Raw genomic sequence first — 18,023 nt, 5'->3', positions numbered from 1 at the left:
AGCAGACCTCAAGATATGGACCATGGCAGGATGACAGGCTGAGACTGAGCCCCCCTGGACCGATCCAGTGATCCGCGGTGGATCACGAGCCCAGTGAGGCGTCCCACCGACCACATTGGACCAGTGGATGCAACAAGACCCCCCTGACACCAAGGCGGGTCAGAGTGGGCTGGACGTCCCGGGAGCGGCTCCGCGCGCAGCAAGAGGATGGCCCTCTGCAAGCGGCGCATCCTGGGCATCTCGGTGGCCCTGGCCCACGGCCTGTTCTCCGGATCCCTGAACATCCTCATCAAGATTCTGATCAGCCACTACGGCTTCTCCTTCCTGACCCTGGTGCAGTGCTTCATCAGTTTCACTGCGGCTCTGAGCCTGGAGCTCCTACGGCGGCTGGGGGTGATCTCGGTGCCCCCCCTTAGCCTGGGTCTGGCACGGGTCTTCGCAGGGGTCACCGTGCTGTCCACCATGCAGTCCAGCCTGACCCTCTGGGCGCTGCGCGGCCTCAGCCTGCCCATGTACGTCATGTTCAAGCGCTGCCTGCCCCTGGTCACCCTGCTCATCGGGGTGCTGGTGCTGCGGAACGGGCTGCCCTCGGTGGGGGTGCTGCTGGCTGTGCTCATCACCACCTGCGGGGCTGCACTGGCAGGTAGGGCAGATGCACGCGTCGCTCACAACTTCCTCTGCAAAGTATCATGTCCCTCTTTTTCTGTACAGCACCAAGAAGTGACAGAAACTGGTAGCAAGCATTGCGTAAAGGGTCAGTTAATATTTCGGCGATGGACGATGCTTGCATGGTGAAAATGGGATAGTTCCGGTGAGAAGAGTGGTGATGTGGTAAGTGAGTAGTGCATTGATGTGTGAACAGTGGTGTGCTTTTAGGGCGAAGAAGGTGGTCGACTGTGCAAAATCCATTCATCCATCCATTCATCCACCACATTGGGTTGCTTTAGGAGAAAGATTGGCCGGAGAGGGTGGGTTTGTACGATGGTGAGAGGTTAGTGTGTGAACTGGTAGTTGATGGGTATGAAAGTGTGAGGGACAAGAGAAGAACAGAAAGGCTGACAGGAACCTGGGCTTGAAAACTGTCTCTTGATTGATTGAATAAAGAAAGGTGTTACATTGGCACCGGCCTGTGACTTGTCCGCTACAACCTGTGCTTTAAATGGACCGTTAGGTACTCAGCAACGGCACTCCTTTAATTTGGAAGGGCTAGTACCAGCACCTCTCAGCACTGCTCCAGTGTTTTTATGAGAGAGTACCGGCACTTCTCAGGAGCAGAGAGGTACTCTTGGACAAGGAGTACCTGCACTTCTATGTTTCTATTTCAGGTAATAGCTACAAAGCAGAGTCAACACCTTTGGCAGTCTTGTAGGAAAACATGGTGCAAAGGCATCGCCCAAGACATGAATTGAAAATGCTTGTGATAAACTACCCCTCCACCTACTATCACGAACCCTCAGTCTAAGGAAGATGCAACTGGCGGGGGCGGCCAGAACCGTCAAAGATGAAACTATCATTTTCACTGCATGGGGTCCTCTACCCCCTCACTGGCATCCACCCACACAGCCTCCATCAAATACTGTTTGCGCTCTGTTCCTATGGACCGCGCCTAAATAAAACTCCATCCTTAAGCTGTCATGACCAGAACTCAAAGTAAATCTACTTCTGCATGGGGGTTTACACCTGCCGCAGTCTCCTGTGTTAGCCTACACACCCTTTCACCTTCAGGGCCCCTGTGCACCCACTTTCTTTCCCCCATCCTGTCTCCCCAGCTCCCTTCCTCCTCCAGCTACAATATATGGCGAATGTTTTTAAGGTTCCCACTGTATGCAAGTGTTGGCATGATCGAATGTAACACAGAAGTATGCTGTGGACTTGATGAGCAAGGGAGGTGTAGGTGGGCTGGTTCCACTGTCCCAGACCGTCCTCCCAGAGCTGAGGCGCGCTTCACCATAGGTTGAGTCTCAGTTCTGTAAGGTATCTGTCTGTCTGTCTGTCTGTCTGTCTGTCTGTCTGTCTGTCTGTCTGTCTGTCTGTCTGTCTGTCTGTCTGTCTGTCTGTCTGTCTGTCTGTCTGTCTGTCTGTCTGTCTGTCTGTCTGTCTGTCCGTCCGTACCGCAAAAAGCTCACTTGTCAAGGAGCCATACTCGGTAACTAGAGCGCAGGGTGAAGTTGTGATAGACTTGGGTTTTTTATGGCTCGCAGAAGGTAGGGGTGATTGCAAGAGAGAGACAGAATGGCTTTCGTGCCAAAGAGGCATTCTGCAGGTGGATGGACTGAATACAACACTGATCACACACTATCAGTCTCTAGGTGCAACCTCTGCATGGAGCTGGTCGATCTCCTCTAGCTGCACCGGGAGGTGGTGGTACAAGGGCAAGAAGAGACCAGGATGGGGAGGGTATACAAGAGAAATGTCCCCTAGTGAAAGCATAACCACCTTTGGCATTTATTCTATCACAGATATGAGGGTGGGTGATTGGGGCGAGTGCGTACTCTATCAGTGATTGGAGGGTGGGTGATTGGGGTGAGTGCAGAGGCGATCGTAAGTACGGATATGTTTAAGAGCTGAAGCGATGGTGCGTGTGGGCCAGTTAGAGTAAGTGTATGTCTGTTAGTAAGAGTAATTGGAGGTGTAAGCAGGAGCAGAGTAAGTGCAGGTTAATTAAAGTAAGAGTAACTACAGGTCTGTTTATGTGATTTAAAGTAAGTGCGGGTGCTGAGTAATTGCAGGTTTAGGAGAGTAAAAGTAAATGTAGGTCTGTTTATTAGACCAAAAGTAAGTGGAACTGCACTGTGAGTGCAAATGTAAGCGAGTAAAAGTAACTACAGGTCTGTGTAAGTTCAGGTTTATAAGAGTGAAAGTAAGTGCAGGTTTATAAGAGTAAGAAGTGCAGGTAAGTGCCGAGTAAGTGCTGATTTGTGAGAGAGTATGGTAAGTGCAGGTCTGTTTATGAGAGTAAGAGTAAGTGCTGGTGCGGAGTGAGTGCGGTTTTACAAGAGTAAGAGTAGCAGCAGGTCTGTGAAAAAGGGGAGAGTAGACACATTTTGAAGGCTGGGATGAGGTGTGGAAGACTGAACAAAGGTGAATTAGGATCTAAATGTATTCCTCGATATTGTACCGAGTGAGTGAAGCGATCGAGTCCTACCATCTCCAGGAGGATCTGGGAGCGTGGGGGTGAGAGAGGGACAAATTACATATGTGTCTACAAGTGAACTATGTGTGCCCGTGCTGATGATTCCGCTTTCATCCACTCATACAAGGAGCCGGCTGAGACTTTTCCCCGTGTCTCGTGGTCAGCCCAGCCTTATTATTGAACGTTGAGGTGAGGGAGGGTAAAAAAGAGGCTTAGCGAGTGGGCAAAGTTGATAGACCCTAGTGATTGTAAGGATCAGTACACGAAGCAGACCAAGCTAGGGTGAAAATGCAGAGGAGTAGGCTGAGTAGTAAAGAAGTAGGCTTGGATGAGGAGCCTGGAGTGAAAGCCAGAACTCATGTGACTACCCTTTGGCCACCCATCGCAAGCAACAGAGTATTTTGATCAGTCTGATTGCCCACCTGGTAATTGTCAGATCATCTACCTGTTTGTTCCTAACACTCTCATTGGTTGCATGTTCATCGAATCAGATTGTCCAGAATCCCCTATGTCTCTCTGGGACAACATAAGTTGGGAACTCACTGAAAGAGTGAGGATGGAGATGTGAAAGCTTCCCTGACACCAGAATCCCTAGGATTCAGATCTATAGTGGCAAAGCAGAATTTTGAGGGAATTACCTAATCACGCGAAATGGTGTTTGGGACTAGTTACGAAATCTATGTGAATGGAGGGCAGTTTTTAAGTGACGGGCTGAATGGAGAGAGGTGTGTAGGGGAGCTAGGGAGTCCGGGAACTGATGAAAATAGATGAGTAATTATAAAGAGTTTTTCTATCTCCATATATGCCCAGCATTTAACCATAGGCAGAGCCACTGGAATTATGCATCAGTGTAGGCCGATGTATGCAGCAGGGTTGACTGAATTATGTAACAGGACGAGGAAAAGAATGTAACTTGCTCTACAATCAAAAGTAAATAATACAGCACATTCTGTGGGCTTATTATCTAGCAAATTTGACCTCTTAACACACAGAGGTATTGAAACAAACCAGATCCACATTCTTCAGAAAATACTGAAGCGTCTTAACAAAGAAATCCATATAGAACATACTATTTAAAACACAATTCACTAACAACTGTATAATGTGTCTTGCATGAAATTAAATGACCAATGCTTCATTATAACTGTCTACTCTAACGCCATAATCAAAAAGTTTGTTTAAAACACATCCAATGTTGTAGTCAGCTGTACACAAACCTGCACATGAATACCTCTTTTAATAAATGTGTATTTTTATTGTGTACACGGCTGCTTTGGGCTTATTCTGTTCTTCCACTGTGGTGTACTAGGACCACCACTTTGTAAATTGCATATTTAATATGTACATGTTCATTGGGAAGTTGTACAAGATTCAAGGCCTCAGACCTCACGCAGAGATGCAGATTTTCTCTTGTGAGTGCCATCCTGAAATAACTGCTGCTTTGAGAATAATATAAGTATATTATACTACATACGACTGTGTGAGAAAGGGTCAAATTCTTAACTATGCACAAAACACAGATCTGGCCAAATGACTTCTTATAACAAAGCATAACCTAACACGGTATGCCTTACGTTCCCTTCAAATGACGTAACGTTATATAATATGTCCAATGGATGTTGGCGTTGTAGTTGATCTAGCGGCTATGTGAAAATGAGCAGGTGCTTACTGAGATCTTACTTCAGATACACTTGTTGGATAAAATGCCAAAAGAATCCATGCAATGGCCTTAGAAAGTCATAGGTATTGGCGAATGGGACATAAAATGGCCGCACCTCTAGATTTATGAGTAGGGGGAATGATCATTTAGCAGTGTAGTTCGGACTGGATGCTGTACACATTTTAACAGAAATAACAGATGGAAATAATTGGTTGTTTTGCTATTTCTTTCTGCTCCAGCAATCTACTTTCTGGAGGGAATTGTTTGGTGCTATGCAGGTTGGGGAAGGAGTTGAAAGAGGGCATCCTTCGAGAGAAGGAAAATGTATAGAGAGAGAGCTCTGGAAATTAGGGGAGAAAGAGATAGAGGACGAAAAGGGATTGATTGTGCTTAAAAGGGACAGAATCGGTGAGCACAGGCGAGCTAAATGCGTGGTAAATAACCCCAAAGGGACACAAGGGTTCGGAGTAAAAGCAAAGAAACCGAGACGAGTAATTAGCTCTGGGAGGAGTTATAGGGTGACAGGGAGGGGAGAGGGCAGCTGAGGAGGAGAGCGGGAACTGAGAACCATATGACGCCCTGGATGGGAAGGAGGGAATACATGGAACGAGGAGGAGTCCTCATCTGGGGGTGATTTAGGGCAAATGAAGGCGGTGAGCAAGGGAGAGGAAACGCTGGTCAGCAGAGACAGTGAAGCTGTGGATGAAAGGAGGTTGCAGGAGTGAGGAAAGGACCACGGAGGAGGGGGGTGGAGAGATGAGAGCTGAGGAGGAGAGCCAGAGGACTGGTCTAGAGGAACTAGTGAACGAGGGAGGAAGTAACAGCTGAAGATACACGGAGATGGGGCAAAGACAGCTGCAGACGAGAGGAGGGTAGCTGGGGAGGTGAGAAAAGAGAGGTGGGAAGGACAGGAAGAGATAAGGAGGTATAGGGCAGCCGGGGAGTATCAGGGCACAGGAGAACGCTGGGAAGCGAAGAAAGAGAAGTGAAAAAGGAAGGGATACAGGAGAGCGGAGAATTGGAGGGCACATGACGAGGAGAGGTCTTTATTATAGGACTTGTAGTCGCTATTCTGGAGTCCATGTAGGTACAGGTCGATACTATTGATCTTGGGATTGTGGCATACAGCAATAACTCATCTATTCATCCATGTGCATAGCTGCCATGTAGTTGTGTTGTGGGACGGCCTGAGAAAGTTCAGCTTTTAACCCGTTGATTGTGTGTTCTGGGAAGCTTAACTTTAGCGAGACAAGGATTGGCTTCAAAAGCAGCGCATGTAAAGGGTGCTGCTAAAACCAGGACTGGCTCAAAGTGTCACACGTGACTTGGAACACTTCATCACTCCCCCCCCCTATTGGAATTCATGATAGGAACCAATTGTGCATCGCCGTGAGTCACTATATCGTACACAGCCTCTACCTATGAACTGTGCATTACCCAGTGGTCCCCTGGTGCACAGCACTGTCAGTACCTCATGCACAACTCTCAGTACTGCCCTGGTGCTCAGACCTCTGGGCTCCCATGAGGCACCTCACCCAGTACTCTACTCGGGTGCCTCCCAGTGGTCCTCAGATACGTGTCTATGGTTCTCCCATGTGCTTCCCTAGCTGGCATCACCCTCGGTCCCATGGTACATATCACCCTATCTTCCCTTTGTGCCTGCCAATTTGCACTCTCCCTGCAGCACATCATACTGTGCTCCCCTGTTGCACATCATCCCGTGCTCCCCTGCTGCACATCATTCTGTGCTCCCCTGTTGCACATCATCCCGTGCTCCCCTGCTGCACATCATTCTGTGCTCCCCTGTTGCACATCATCCCGTGCTCCCCTGCTGCACATCATCCCGTGCTCCCCTGCTGCACACCATTCTGTGCTCCCCTGCTGCACATCATCCCGTGCTCCCCTGCTGCACATCATTCTGTGCTCCCCTGTTGCACATCATCCCATGCTCCCCTGCTGCACACCATTCTGTGCTCCCCTGGTGCACGTCATCCCGTGCTCCCCTGCTGCACATCATTCTGTGCTCCCCTGTTGCACATCATCCCGTGCTCCCCTGCTGCACATCATTCTGTGCTCCCCTGGTGCACGTCATCCCGTGCTCCCCTGCTGCACATCATCCTGTGCTCCCCTGCTGCACATCATCCTGTGCTCCCCTGCTGCACATCATTCTGTGCTCCCCTGGTGCACGTCATCCCGTGCTCCCCTGCTGTACATCATTCTGTGCTCCCCTGTTGCACATCATCCCGTGCTCCCCTGCTGCACATCAGACTGCGCCCCCCTGTTGCACATCATCCCGTGCTCCCCTGCTGCACATCATTCTGTGCTCCCCTGGTGCACATTATCCTGTGCACCCCTGCTGTACATCATTCTGTGCTCCCCTGGTGCACATTATCCTGTGCACCCCTGCTGCACATCATCCTGTGCTCCCATGGTGCACATCATCCTGTGCCCCCATGGTGCATATCATCCAGTGCTCCCCTGCTGAACATCCTCCTGTGCTCCCCTGGTGCACATCATCCTGTGCTCCCCTACTTCACATCAATCTGTGCTCCCCGGGTGCACATCATCATGTCCTCCATCTGTACCTATCATCCTGTGCTCCCCTACTGCAAATTGTTCTGTGCTCCCCTGCTGCACATCATTCTGGTCTCACCAGGTGCATGTTTTCATGTGCTCCACTCATACATATCATCTTGCACTCCCCTGGTGCACATCATCATGCGCTCCCATACTGCACATCATCCTGTGCTCCCCTACTGCACATCATCCTGTGCTCCCCTGGTGCACATCATCCTGTGCTCCCCTGGTGCACATCACCATGTCCTCCCCTGCTGCACATCATTCTGTGCTCCCCTTGTGCACACCATCCTTTGCTCCCATGCTGTACACTATGTTGTGCTCCCCTCGTGCACATCATCCTGTCCTCCCCTGTACACATCATCCTGTGCTCCCCTGGAGAAAATTATCTGGGCTCCCCTGTTGCACACCATCTTGTTCTCACCAGGTGCACATTTTCCATGTGTTTCACTCATGCACATCATCCTGTCCTCCCCTGCTGCCCATCGTCCTGTGCTCCCCTGGTGCACATCATCCTGTCCTCCCCTGCTGCGCATCCTCCTGTGCTCCCTTGTGCTCACCGTCCTTTGCTCCCATGCTGTACATTATCCTGTGCTCCCCTGGTGCACATCATCCTGTCCTTCCCTGCTACACATCATCCTATGCTCCCCTAGTGAAAATTATCCTGTGCTCCCCTGTTGAACACCATCTTGTTCTCACCAGGTGCACCGTTTCCATGTGTTTCATTCATGCACATTATCCTGGGCTCCCCAGGGTGCACATCAACCTGTGCTTCCCTGGTGAATATCATCCTATTCTCCTCTACTGGACATCATCATGTGCTCATGTGGTACAACAGCCTCCTGTGCTCCCGTAGTGCACATCGCTCTGTGCTTCTCTGCGGCACATCATACTGTGCCCCCCCCCCCCGGTGCCTATTATCCTGTTTTCCCTTTGAGCACATCTCCTTGTTCTCACCAGGTGCATGTTTTCGTGTGCTCCATTCATACATATCATCTTGCACTCCCCTGGTGCACATCAATCAGTACACCCCTGGTGCACATCATCCCGTGCTCCCATACTGCACATCATCCTGTGTTCCCCTTGTGCTCACCGTCCTTTGCTCCCATGCTGTACATTATCCTGTGCTCCCCTGGTGCACATCATCCTGTGCTCCCCTGCTGCACATCATCCTGTGCTCCCCTTGTGCACACCATCCTTTGCTCCCATGCTGTACATAATCCTGTGCTCCCCTGGTGCACATCACCATGCCCTCCCCTGCTGCACATCATCCTGTGCTCCCCTTGTGCACACCATCCTTTGCTCCCATGCTGTACACTATCTTGTGCTCCCCTGGTGCACATCGTCCTGTCCTTCCCTGCTACACATCATCCTGTGCTCCGCTGGTGAAAAGTATCTGTGCTCCCCTTGTGCACACCATCCTTTGCTCCCATGCTGTACATCATCCTGTGCTCCCTTGGTGCACATCACCATGCCCTCCCCTGCTGAACATCATCCTGTGCTCCCCTTGTGCACACCATCCTTTGCTCCCATGCTGTACATCATCCTGTGCTCCCCTGGTGCACATCACCATGCCCTCCCCTGCTGCACATCATCCTGTGCTCCCCTTGTGCACACCATCCTTTGCTCCCATGCTGTACATCATCCTGTGCTCCCCTGGTGCACATCACCATGCCCTCCCCTGCTGCACATCATCCTGTGCTCCCTTTGTGCACACCATCCTTTGCTCCCATGCTGTACATCATCCTGTGCTCCCCTGGTGCACATCACCATGCCCTCCCCTGCTGCACATCATCCTGTGCTCCCCTTGTGCTCACCGTCCTTTGTTCCCATGCTGTACATTATCCTGTGCTCCCCTAGTGCACATCATCCTGTCCTCCCCTGCTGCACATCATCCTGTGCTCCCCTTGTGCACACCATCCTTTGCTCCCATGCTGTACATCATCCTGTGCTCCGCTGGTGCACATCACCATGCCCTCCCCTGCTGCACATCATCCTGTGCTCCCCTTGTGCAAACCATCCTTTGCTCCCATGCTGTACACTATCTTGTGCTCCCCTGGTGCACATCATCCTGTCCTTCCCTGCTACACATCATCCTGTGCTCCGCTGGTGAAAAGTATCTGTGCTCCCCTGTTGCACACCATCTTGTTCTCACCAGGTGCACATTTTCCATGTGTTTCACTCATGCACATCATCCTGTCCTCCCCTGATGCACATCATCCTGTGCTCCCTTGTGCTCACCGTCCTTTGCTCCCATGCTGTACATTATCCTGTGCTCCCCTGGTGCACATCATCCCGTCCTCCCCTGCTACACATCATCCTGTGCTCCCCTGGTGAAAATTATTCTGTGCTCCCCTGTTGAACATCATCTTGTTCTCACCAGGTGCACCGTTTCCATGTGTTTCATTCATACACATTATCCTGTGCTCCCCTGGTGCACATCATCCCGTCCTCCCCTGCTACACATCATCCTGTGCTCCCCTGGTGAAAATTATTCTGTGCTCCCCTGTTGAACACCATCTTGTTCTCACCAGGTGCACCGTTTCCATGTGTTTCATTCATACACATTATCCTGTGCTCCCCTGGTGCACATCATCCTGTCCTCCCCTGCTGCACATCATCATGTGCTCCCCTTGTGCTCACCGTCCTTTTCTCCCATGCTGTACATTATCCTGTGCTCCCCTGGTGTACATCATCCCGTGCTCCCCTGCTACACATCATCCTGTGCTCCCCTGGTGAAAATTATCATGTGCTCCCCTGTTGAACATCATCTTGTTCTCACCAGGTGCACCGTTTCCATGTGTTTCATTCATGCACATTATCCTGGTCTCCCCAGGGTGCACATCATCCTGTGCTCCCCTAGTGCACATCATCCTGTCCTCCCCTGGTGCACACCGTCCTTTGCTCCCATGCTGTACATTATCCTGTGCTCCCCTGGTGCACATCATCCTGTCCTCCCCTGCTACACATCATCCTTTGCTCCCCTGGTGAAAATTATCCTGTGCTCCCCTGTTGAACACCATCTTGTTCTCACCAGGTGCACCGTTTCCATGTGTTTCATTCATGCACATTATCCTGGTCTCCCCAGGGTGCACATCATCCTGTCCTCCCCTGCTACACATCATCCTGTGCTCCCCTAGTGCACATCATCCTGTGCTCCCCTGGTGCACACCGTCCTTTGCTCCCATGCTGTACATTATCCTGTGCTCCCCTGGTGCACATCATCCTGTCCTCCCCTGCTACACATCATCCTGTGCTCCCCTGGTGAAAATTATCCTGTGCTCCCCTGTTGAACACCATCTTGTTCTCACCAGGTGCACCGTTTCCATGTGTTTCACTCATACACATTATCCTGGGCTCCCCAGGGTGCACATCAACCTGTGCTTCCCTGGTGAATATCATCCTATTCTCCTCTACTGGACATCATCATGTGCTCTTGTGGTACAACAGCGTCCTGTGCTCCCCTAGTGCACATCGCTCTGTGCTTCTCTGCGGCACATCATACTGTGCCCCCCCCGTGCATATTATCCTGTTTTCCCTTTGAGCACATCATCCTGTTCTTACTAGGTGTACGTTTTCCTTTGCTCCCCTGGTGAACATAATCCTGTGCTCTCCTGGTGCACACCAACGTGTTCTATCCTGCTGTGTATATCCTCTTGTGCTCCCCTAGTGCACATCATCCTGTTCTCCCTTACAGCACATCATCTTTTTCTCACCAGGTGCACCTGTTTTCCTTTATTCCGCTCATGCAGATTAACCTGTGCTCCACTTATGCACATCATCCTGTGCTCCCCTGGTGCAGATCAACGGGTTCTATCTTGTTGCGTGCATCCTCTTGTGCACATCAACCTGTGCCCCCTGCTGCATATCAACGCATTCTGTTCTATGCAGCACCATATCCGCTTTTACCTAAGATGCACATGGTTACGTGTTATGTTATGTTATGTTACTTTGGTTTATATAGCGCCAACTCACCAACAGGTCTCGAGGCGCTCTAGACCAAAGGAAACACACTATATTCTTACTCACAGAAAAGGTAAAGTAGTATACAGGTTAACCCGCGCACGTGTGACTGATGGTCTGTGTGCGCGAGTGCCTGTATGCTGGTGTGGGTTTACTGAAAATAACTGTTGTTTCCCAAGCCTACATTTCTATGACGTAGCTGTGTAGAGCTGCAGAACCGTTAACTGTGACTTTCATTTTGTTACTATTATTTGCGTGTTCCTACATCCTGCGGTCCACCGAAAGTTTGGCGAGGCGCCTTATCGTATTCAGTGCCAAAGTTGCTGGCCTCAGCCTCATAATTGTAGTGCCATCTCCCAGTATGCCTAGACACGCACGTTTTCGAACAACAGTTTGTGTCCATGCCTGCAGCTCCTATTCGTCAATCAGGTGATAACAAAAATGCATTGATTTGTGTGCAGAAGCAGCGGGGACGCCCATTAGAATGTACGGACTTCTGGTCCAGATCAATGAATGCCCTTCCATAACTGTTTCTAAAACACAACACACCAATAAGGCACGTTATTTTGTGATTTATATCCATTTTAAAACGTGGCTTCTTTTTTCCCATGTGTACGTTTGAGGTTCATTTGAATGGTCAATGAACCTGCTGGACCGACTGACTGAACATCCATCCATCCGTTTGTTCATCCGTCACCCAAACCACCCATTCGCCCATCCATCCATCCGTCCATCCGTCGATATTGGAACAAGCATTTTTTTTAGTTCAAGCCTGGGCAGCGCACCCGCTGCTCTGCTAGGGATGCTGTCATTGAGACTGGGACTTGAAGCACCTCCCATCGTTTTCATTGGATCCTGTTCCAGCCATTCATAAATGACTGCTTTTGTTTGGTCAGCAGCTTAATTAGTCCCGCCTTTTGGTGTTTCTGACCGTCCCAGCAGACTGCCCCTTCTCCTTTTCTAAATTTACGTTACTTCGTGCACAATTTAGGTTTTGTCTGCCTCGAGCTTGTGTATCACCACGGTGCCTGCTTCACGGACACTGCGCTTATTTTACATTGACACCGAGCACTTCCAGGGAGCAAGCCACAATGCTGTGCTTAACCTTTAAGTATGTTTAATGTATTTGTTTAGTTATTTAAATTATTTACTTTTTAATATCACCTCAGCATTCTTTCAAGTCCTGTATTTACGCACATAGAGTTGATGCACGTCAATGGATGCGTTGCTTGCAAGTCATTCCTCTAATGGGAACTTGCGCACAGTATGTTTGTGTAGCGCAAGGCACCACCACTGACGGAGATTGTTAACATCCTACCAAGGGGGATCGAGTAGCTAAGGACCTCCTCCCAGGTGTTTTGAGGTGAGGAGAACAAAAGCCGACAGAGGAGAGAATGGTGAGGGCCCTGTTCTTTGAGTACTCCTTCCGGATCTCGCTCCCCTACCCACACTCAGTTTCATCTCGTTCCCCCACTACTTTAATATATATATTTTTTTAATGGGTGACTGTTCCAGCCACACAATAGGAGTGCTATTGTTTTAATGTGTGGCGAGCGCCGAGTTTATAATTGTTTTTTTTGTTTATCGTGTGCCGCTGTCTGGCTCCTGTTTGCCCTGTATATTGGTAATGCCTAAACGCCTCTCGCTGTTTCTTTTTTTGGGGGGCAGTTTTGTATAACGTCCCCTCACTCCGTTCTTGCTTTCACATACAACCACCCTTCTTCCCTCGTCGTTGCCCTCCCTCTCCTCATTGGTTTGTGAGCTAGAAGCACGCCTCCAGGACAAGAGACGCAGAGGATCTTGGATTTTTGGCAGCACATTAATCATGTGCGTCAGATGGCTTAGTGCGATGCGCTGAAAAAAACAGGTACTTGTGTGCTTGTGTAGGGTCTGGACATTGTTAATATTTCATTCACCCTAGGGGCGGTATTGACAAAGTTTTTGGAGTTGTCAATTGTTACTAGCCACATTATGATTTCTCGTCTGCATCTGTCATCTAGAAATAGTTACCTACCAATTAAACAGTTTCCTGATTCGTTAACTACAGAGATTCCTAACAGAATGGCGCTCCTTTTATCCGTCTCGGAAGGATGGTAGATTGACTGGACCCTAACCTAAATGGAACCTCTTGGTTACATACACAGATCTCTGCAGGTCCGGTTTATCGCCTGCTTACCTGATCTTTCCAGATCTTTCCAGCTCTTTGAGACATGAGCACTAAGATAGCGTTATTTCAAATGTGACTTAATCCAGCACTGTTTTTAAAGTTCTAGCACTGTCACATTTAAGGCATAACAACTGAGCTAAACTAGTGCCAGAATCCACATTAAAAGTATAGTATCACCCGCTAAAGGGCTTGTGCCATGGAAGAATAGCGAGCAAGCTTAGTACTGCTCCTTTGTCAAATTAAAGGTACCGAGCTCCAGCTCCTAACCCCCCCCCCCCCCAAGGTACTGAAGCAGGGTTGGCTTAGGGGTTGCATGCAGCGTGCACTGATTTTGGTGTGGAGGCTGCCTTTAAAAATAACTTGAGGATTACGAAGTACTAAAGTTGCTTGTGGATCCAGCAGTTTTCAGGCAACAATATACATATCAAATATCAAAAAAACATTAGTAAAAAACATTGTCAACACCAAGAGCTCTAACTTTAAAAAATGCGAGACCTATTGCATTGCACATGCTTGTTTTACTTGAACTGTGTAGTACAAAGACGTTAATTGAAGAGATCAAGTTATTGAATGAAAAATATCTGCCGTTTAGAGAAGACCAGTTTTGTGCCTGTGAGAGAGCAGTCAGTTTCTGAGGAAGTAGACCTTATTGAACGCTACATTTTACATCTGTTGCTGCATGATCAGTCTAGTTCACTGGACTGTGACTGGTGCAGTGAACTTGAAAATGTTGGGTTTCCTAGATCTCGGGCAAATATCTTAAAACGTGGAAAGCAAATGTCAATGTAGTTAGTCTCTTTCGCGCCCTTGGCGAGGTCACCTAAGGGGTCTTCACCCAGTGAAGCTGAAGACGTTTTCCGCCTGACGTGAGGGCAGCAACGCACTGGCCTGACGTGACTGAAGCAATGCGCCGGGAGTCTGGCGCGCGCAGTGCTTTACGCAGCCGGGTGCTTGCGTTCACGTGCGCCCCGCTGCCTATCGTGACAGAGGAAGAGAATCGCGGAATCATAGATCGCCCGACTTTCATAGGGCCACGGCGACCCTCGAGTCCACCACGACCCTCTGTGACGCAGCCAGGATACATATCTATAAGAGGACACTCATTTATTTATTAATGTCCTTGGAATTAGTGCGCTTCAGCAGAGTGCGCTGGAATTCCTGATACTCCATTTTACGTAGTAAGTGGATTCGGGCCCAATCCGCAACGACTATTTTAGCTTCGTCTAACAGGTGGAATTCTGCACATGAAACACTTATTTGTATACACAGCCAGATCTCGGAGGCTCTGTACATGCTGTAACAGCAAGACTTTTTTTGAATTTGTACTAGTTCTGGCGAATTCCAAGGGAATTTCACAAAATATTGTATGCCACGGATTTGATCGATTTCACCAATCCCTAATTGTAGTGGTGAGCTTTCACTGCCCATATCAGGTTACTTTTTCTTACATGAATGTACTCACTCCGGAAATTGCGTATTATAATGTATGAAAAATTACTGTTTTAGTCAAATTAAACCATTACGTCACTCTTGCGTTAATATGCGTTACTTTGAAAACTTTTTCCCCCGTAGCTGATTAGCCTCCCATCAATATTTATACGTTTTTTGCAATTTTTTCACCTTTTAATCTTCTTTCCTCCTTCATTATAAAGCCGAATTAACTCAATTTAGAAGCAAGTGAAGCGGGCTCATCCTTACTAGGTAGGCAAGTTGAATACCATAAATCTACTATTTTGAGCACTTACAACCAACAGAAGAACAGTATTCATCACTATATAAAACAACTAGCAGCCCGTCCCGACGTTGTCCGGGTATACACACGCCCACACCGGAGTCCAGTGAACGCTTGTTTTGCAGGATTTCCGCGCCCCCTTTTTGCCGAATGCCCATTGAATGCCGCGCCGATTTCTGTATGGCCACGCCCCCATATGCCCACAATGGAGCCCCGTTGAATGCCGCGTCGATTGCTGTATGGCCACGCCCCCACATGCCCACAACGGAGCCCTGTAAACGCTTGTTTGACCTGATTTCCGCCCTCAGATTTCCGCCCCCAGCACAACGCACACACTTGTTTTACCCGATTTCCGCCCCCAGCACAACGCACATGCTTGTTTTACCTGATTTCCGCCCCCAGCACAACGCACACGGCCACAAGGAAGTACTAACACATCGTGTTTGCCCGCCCCCACATGCCCACAACGGAGCCCTGTAAACGCTTGTTTTGTTACCTGATTTCCGCCCCCAGCACAACGCACACGGCCACAAGGAAGTACTAACACGTAGTGAATGCCGCGCCCATCGCTGTATGGCCACGCCCCCAGCACAACGCACACGCACACGCCCCCAGCAGAATGCCCCGGCCCACAAGGGACTACTTTGCCCCTAAGGTTCTTTAAAACAGGTTATATAAAACAACTAGCAGCCTGTCCCGACGTTGTCCGGGTATACACACGCCCACAACGGAGTCCTGTGAACGCTTGTTTTGCAGGATTTCCACGCCCCCTTTTTGCCGAATGCCCGTTGAATGCCGCGCCGATTGCTCTATGGCCACGCCCCCACATGCTCACAATGGAGCCCTGTAAACACTAGTTTTACTCGATTTCCGCCCCCTTATTTCCGCCCCCAGCACAACGCACACGCTTGTTTTACCTGATATCCGACCCCAGCACAACGCACACGGCCACAAGGAAGTACTAACGCGTAGTGAATGCCGCACCCATCGCTGTATGGCCACGCCCCCAGCACAACGCACACGCACACGCCCGCAACAGAACGCCCCGAGCAGAACGCCCACGCCCACAAGGGACTACTTTGCCCCTAATGTTCTTTAAAACAGGTTATATAAAACAACTAGCAACCCGTCCCGACGTTGTCCGGGTATACACACGCCCACAACCGAGTCCTGTGAACGCTTGTTTTGCAGGATTTCCGCGCCCCCTTTTTGCCAAATGCCCGTTGAATGCCGCGCCAATTGCTGTATGGCCACGCCCCCACATGCTCACAATGGAGCCCCGTTGAATGCCGTGCCGATTGCTGTATGGTCACGCCAACACATGCCCACAACGGAGCCCTGTAAACGCTTGTTTCACCCGATTTCCGCCCCCAGATTTCCGCCCCCAGCACAACGCACACGCTTGTTTTACCTGATTTCCGACCCCAGCACAACGCACACGGCCACAAGGAAGTACTAACACGTCGCGTTTGCCACGCCCCCACATGCCCACAACGGAGCCCTGTAAACGCGTGTTTTGTTACCTGATTTCCGCCCCCAGCACAACGCACACGGCCACAAGGAAGTACTAACACGTAGCGAATGCCGCACCCATCGCTGTATGGCCACGCCCCCAGCACAACGCACACACCCCCAGCAGAACACCTTGAGCAGAACGCCCACGCCCACAAGGGACTACTTTGCCCTAAGGTTCTTTTACCATTCGAATGTATATGGTGGCCAGCTGTATAGCCTATGTCCATCTGCTGCAACTGTCCTTTCCAATGCTGTATTGGGTGTTGTGATTGGTGCTGTGGTTCCTGAGATTACCCGCCTCAAAGGTTTGGGCTCTCTCTTTATTATATTAGTATAGATTTATTGTTGTAATTATTTTGGCCTGGCATTTGACCGGGTCAGTCAGTAAATCCATACGTTTTGGTTTTCAAAGTCTTTGAATTGTTTTTTACACTTGGTTCTGCCTGTTATTGCTTCAGCGTTTTCCCAGTAGGACTACATTAGCAGCCTCTGTTTCGGTCAGCGAGCTTTAGAGAAATGAACAATGGGTTCATAACCAGCTTCATATCTACCTCTAAACTTTTATAGACCCAGTCGCCCTTCTCCCTCTGAACACCTATAGAACAAGCTACCCATTTCCAGCACAACATTTCTTTAAATGTGAGCTGGCAGTGGGTAGAAATGTTCAACAGGAGAAGGGTAGCTGGATCAATATCCAGCTACCCTTCTCCTGTTGAGAATTTCTAGACCATAAACATATCTTCCTGTTAGAAATGGGGATTTCTGGTTGGCTAAGGCTTGTGCCAAAGCCAGGCAGAAACCACCACTCTAGTCAGGGCAAGGAAGTCACCCGCCAAAGATAACCCCTGCTCACCCCCTTGGTAGCTTGCACGAGCAGTCAGGCTTATCCCGGAGGTGATGTGTAAAGCGTTTGCGCACGCACCCAGCAACAACACCCAAGGCCCACCACAAAAGAAACTCCACACAAAGTTATATATAAAAATATCCTTTGTATTATACCAAACACATTAGATAATAAACACACAATTTCCACTGTGCCACTGGCACGGGTAGAATTTACAGGGGATTATATACACGGGACAGGGCCACGTGGGCCACTGTCAGGAATAAACACTTTTAGAACTAGCAGGTAAAATAACATTTAGAACATAGGATAATTGTAGCACAAAATAGCAACTGTAGCACACAACCAGTAACCACTGGTAAAAGGTAAGTACACACTGCGCAACCCTAACCATCTTAGGCATATATCACGCAGGGAACCATGAACTCACCA

The 18,023-nt window shown here is 49.4% G+C and overlaps 1 protein-coding gene across 1 annotated transcript in view; it reads left to right on the top strand.

Moving 5' to 3' along the window:
- Positions 1–207: 207 nt before the first annotated feature.
- The window catches only part of SLC35D3 (solute carrier family 35 member D3), a 337,573-nt gene continuing 319,757 nt past the window's right edge, over positions 208–18,023 (top strand). The window contains exon 1 of the mRNA XM_078647013.1: positions 208–643. Coding sequence (XP_078503139.1) covers positions 208–643 — 436 coding nt within the window. The remainder of the gene's footprint in view (positions 644–18,023) is intronic.

The sequence above is a fragment of the Lissotriton helveticus genome, chromosome 6 (genome assembly GCF_964261635.1).
Source record: "Lissotriton helveticus chromosome 6, aLisHel1.1, whole genome shotgun sequence".
NCBI lineage: Eukaryota > Metazoa > Chordata > Amphibia > Caudata > Salamandridae > Lissotriton > Lissotriton helveticus.
This window is presented reverse-complemented; position numbering and strand designations above follow the sequence as displayed.